We start from the raw sequence: 5087 nt of genomic DNA, 5'->3' as shown, positions 1-5087 counted from the left end.
TGAAAAAAAAAAAAAAAAAAAAAAGAAAAAAGGATGGATACCGATTTTATAGGCGGTACGCCCTATATCCGAAAGAAGAATTCGTTGTGGAAGTAAATTATGGAATCGATGGAATTTATTATTAAATTAATTTGCATATTTGGTCATCCTTCTTTGCGCAACTTTCTTGATTTGCCGCTTCTTCCGCCGCCTTTCAACGATCCACACTTTTGCGTTCGAAAAGGTTCTTTGCAAATCTGCATAAATTTCAGAAAAGTTTTCAGATTCAAATGTTAATCGTGGCAATTAAGCGAAATTTTAATTTAATTGCTACCCATCTCGCACCTCGTCCAACGAAATTTATGAATCAGGGAAATTTGTTTTCCTCGACCTTGCATAGAGCGTCCTATATGGTCGAGTCATAATTGCGAAGAGAAAATGGAAAATATATTTTTTTTAAAATACTCTTTCTTCATATTCTTTTTGTCTTTCTTGTTTTTCACAAAATTTCCCCTTTTCAGATACAAGTAGTACTTGAACACATCTGTGCAGATAAAAAGATTGATTATTTTCAAAATGCTTTCATTTCCAAATATTACAACACCACTCCAAACTAAAGTAAATTATTATAGTAATATTTACTATAATAATAATAATAATAATAATAATCTAATGCAATAATAAGAATAAAAATATTTGCTTACGAAAATATAAAATTATATAAACAAAAATGTCACAAATATTTTCACTTAAATTTCCAATTTCCCATTTTTATTTACATTACACCAAAATAAAATAATCAATTCGGCAAACGAAATACAACGACGAACGTTATTTATCCGTTCATTTATTTATCCACTTGTCGAAAATCAACACCGCGCATCAGATTTATATATATATATATATATATTTACATTTGTAAGATTTGAATGTTAAATGCGTGTTTCAATATGCACGATTTCAACTCGATTTTTTTCGACCCATCTCTGTATTCAAACGGTGTTCTTCTTCTCTATCGACGTGCCCGCCTATCTCAGTACTTAACCCCGCGCCCGCAGCTCCGTTTCAAAGGAAACTTCTTTCCATGTCTCTATACACGTCCCTTTTTCCCGAGTTTATCCCCGCCTCGCCTCACCGTGATTTTCACTCTCAGCTCAGCTAGATTCTAGATTTTTCACGCTCTCGCTGCTTACGAGTAGCAGAGGGGAAACGAAACTTTATTGGAAATAGATTAAGGCGATATGATTGCTGCGCCATCTACACGTATACGTCAAGTCGACAAATTCAATGTTATAACGCGATAATGAAATCATTTGTGATATTTAGCCCAGTTATCTTTTCTCTCTTTGCCACTCTCAAATAAAAATATGACGTCACATATTGAAAATTTACAATCTCTTCTGATAATCATGGATGTAACAGGATGGATTGGTATTGGTTCACGTGACGTCATATTACATCCATTAGGCAGAGGTAGGCCTAATAGCAATTGATATAGCAATGGTAGTGGGGGTACGTCATATAATAAAATAAGATATCACTAAAGGAATATTATAATCTAAAGCTTCTCTTGGCTGCTTTTACTTTTTAATTTTTTTCATAAGAATATGCTTATACACTATATACGTGTCCACGATGCACGACACGCGATTGTGTTTAATCGTGCTTCGTTTGCCAGATTAATGCTTTCGATGTGGGCGTACACATACAGAATGGAAAAATCGATTTTGTGGCGGGATAATGGGCGTGTGAGACAAAGACGGTTTAGATCTGGATATATTGGAATTCTCGTTTTTTAAAATTAAAACAGTTTCGCGTTAATGAAGTTGTACTGGATTAAGCAAGAATGGAAAGGATTATATATATTCTATTTTTTTTAACGTCACGATGGAATGGAATATCTTTTTTGAACCTTTTTTAACATTCAATATTACTCTAGTGTTATATACGATTAAAATTTGTTACAATTTGTAAAATTTGATACAGCTTATAGATACGTATGAAATTAGTATTTTATATATTTATATATCGTTGAAATTAATTTTTCTATTCAATGCTATATATAATTTTATTTATATAATTTAATCTCGTGAAAATTTCTCGTGGAAATTTATTTATTCCTCCCCTTCACTCAAACGTATGAAGTAAAAATTCACCACCGATATCGAGAAATAAATAATATATATATAAAAAATTGTATTCTCACTTCCTTTCCACCTTTCATCACAAAACGAATAAACAAACAAACGGTAAACATCATTATCCGAACGCGTCACGCGTTACTTCCAGTTGTCCAATTTCCTTCAACCATTCTAAAAATATCGTGGCGGTGGGGGTGCACGCCCCTTTCGATCCCATCTCATCGTCGGATCCCGATACAGGCGAAAACTTGACCCTGTTGCCGCGATCCATTTCACGGCTCTCCAGTTTATTCTCGTCTAGTTTCCAGCCTGCCGACTCGACCGCTGCACTTTTCCCAGATAATACGTATATATTCGCCGTGACATGTCCGTGTCGACGCGATGCGCTCTGCCCTTGCCACCCTCTAATCCGATAACGCGCATCAACCCTCCGAAAATGTCTCTCCTCCGAGGGGAAAAATTTCGAGGAAGATCGTCGTCCAATAATAAGCCTTGCTTATGTTGCGTGTGAATCGACATTAAAATGATCGAGGAGAAAGGAAAATTATATCTTTCCCAAAAATATTGTTTATCGACATGTCTATTCGAACTATATCGTGAAAATAAGATAAGTGTAATTATATTTCTGGATGAATGCACCTTCATGTTCTCGATGATAAATACAGTGATAACACGAAATTCATTATTTCGACAGATTTGATTCAGGAAGAATCAGCAATATTTTCCCTCTGTATAAGTTTTGCTCGAACGAATTGAGCTTCGAGGTATTTCTAGGATTAAAAATGTTAAAAGTTTCATATGTCGTCGTCGATTTTCTCGACAAATCCTTTCAACCTGGTCAATTACCAACTTTAAAAAATTCTATGGTACTTGGCTCGATGTAATTTTTGACCGAGTCCGGATCGGGATTCTGCGTCAAGTTCTTTCAGTTCGCAGCCACGAAAGTTCGGATTAATCGGTAATCGGTGTTTGCTCCACTTTCTCCACTTCGTTCGTGAATGGAGCGAAAGGTTGGGGAAAAGGAGGAGGAGGATGCGTGAGCTTATACACCAACGATTTCTGTTTGCCTTAACCTCGGGAAAATCTGTTTAACAAAATAGAAATGTACGGAGAAGTAGTTCGTCAAGTTCGTTAATATTCCTCGAAAGTTTTTAACGAGCATCGCGAAAGGATTCGTGCACGAATTATTAAATGCGATGCATTGGAAGAAGTCTGTCTTAAACGATTAATAATCGGTGAACTCAGTTGATCTTCGAAAATGATTCAATACAATGGAATTTTAGAATGTTTGAAATAATGGAGAGGTTGGATTTTTTGGATAATGAAACATTTTGATGAAATTAAGACAATGGCATAGAAATTAAAAATATTAATTAAAAATTAGAGATCTTTTTTTTAATTGTTAATTTGAGTAAATTTTTTTAAAATGCATAAAAAAATGTATATGTAATCACTGGTCTATTTCTATTTTTTTTTTCCAGTTACCAATCACTGTATTCGCAAAAAGTTTGCAAACTGTGGCAAGGTTTCTCACAATATTAATTTGGCTGCATTCATGGGTGAGTTTCAAATTAAAATTTTTTAAAAGTATCATTATCGATATGTACACAATTATATTTATATATCGATATTTAAATTACAAATTACAAATTTAATTAATTAAATTAAAATTAAATATCAGGAATGTTAAATGATTGGTTAAGAATCAAAAAATTATTTTATGTTATACAATTTTTTATAGTATTTTCAAATTTTTAATTCTCGATCGATAATGAATCGTTTCGAAAAAAATTCGCATCGACTGAGAAAATAAAGGAAGAAAAGAGAAATAGAAATTGCAGCTCGCACTTTGCCAAATGCTATTCGCGCGTTACGAGGCTTCGGTGATAAACAATGACTTTGTGCATCGTTTCTAACATTGCGCTTTCAGAAGAAAAGTGCACACATTTTATGATATAAGCTTCATAAAATGGAGTAATACTTTTTTGACTACGAAACGACGCATCGCTTTATTTTTACATATTTACCATCATACTTACTTACCATATATAACGCGTATGTGTATTAGCATGCATAGTGGATACATGCTTTTTTTTTCGAAAATACGAGATGATACCTTCTTAATATACAAAGTGTTGAGAAAAACGAGAACTCTTAAAAGTACATGCTCATCGAAATAAATATAATAATAAATTCCTATTAGTATTTTTATTTTACATAAAATAAATAATTACATTTTACATAAAATTATTTATAAATCAAATATTTATATGTATGTATATGAGAATTAGATATTCTAATTAAATATTCTATCAAGTTTTGAAATTAATTATTTAGTATTTTGATGACAGATTCGATATGTATTCATTTTAATCTTAATACTATATACTATATATATTATTTATAATAATATATTATTTAAAATAATAATGTCAATATCGACCAACCAAAGATCCATGAAATCAAACTTCGAATAGATTTTTGAAACTTTCATCAAGATTCCTTCTACAAACCGACCTAACATATTTCTATTCTCTTCTGATAAATAATTCATCCCCTTTAAGATTTTCTCCCAGCCTTTATCGATCCTCAAAAACAATTATCGAAAAAAAAATACGTTCAACGACAAGCAATCCGAGGATAATATTAAAAACTTTTTTTTCGAAATGCATTACTTTTCAATCGGCCGTTCCAAGAACGTCGAAACGTTGTCCCATTCGAAGGGTGAATTTCATCGAGGTCTCATAGTATAAATTTACCTCGAAGTCTGGTGCATAAATTTCGTCCTCGAAGTCTGTATTCGTCCTGTACCACAACCGTGGATTCCGGTATCCTAGAACTTAACCTCATTCCCTCAACCTACATCGAGGCTCTCTCGTTTATTTTCGTTCAACTTTCCAGACACGCAGGATCCCGTGGCGTCCGCGCCTCCCTTGGGAGCCATGGCTGTTTGTAGGTCCTCAAAGC

At 33.2% G+C, this 5087-nt stretch overlaps 1 protein-coding gene across 1 annotated transcript in view; it reads left to right on the top strand.

The window, feature by feature from the left end:
* The window catches only part of LOC102680671 (leucine-rich repeat and immunoglobulin-like domain containing-NOGO receptor-interacting protein 4), a 448888-nt gene that overhangs the window by 322959 nt on the left and 120842 nt on the right, over nucleotides 1-5087 (top strand). Inside the window, exon 4 of the mRNA XM_006621177.2 lies at nucleotides 3602-3679. Within this exon, the coding sequence (XP_006621240.1) occupies nucleotides 3602-3679 (78 nt within the window). The remainder of the gene's footprint in view (nucleotides 1-3601; nucleotides 3680-5087) is intronic.

Source organism: Apis dorsata, unplaced genomic scaffold, assembly GCF_000469605.1.
Source record: "Apis dorsata unplaced genomic scaffold, Apis dorsata 1.3 scaffold_598, whole genome shotgun sequence".
Classification (NCBI taxonomy): domain Eukaryota; kingdom Metazoa; phylum Arthropoda; class Insecta; order Hymenoptera; family Apidae; genus Apis; species Apis dorsata.
The sequence above is the reverse complement of the archived record's forward strand: the minus strand, read 5'-3'. Positions and strand labels throughout refer to the sequence as shown.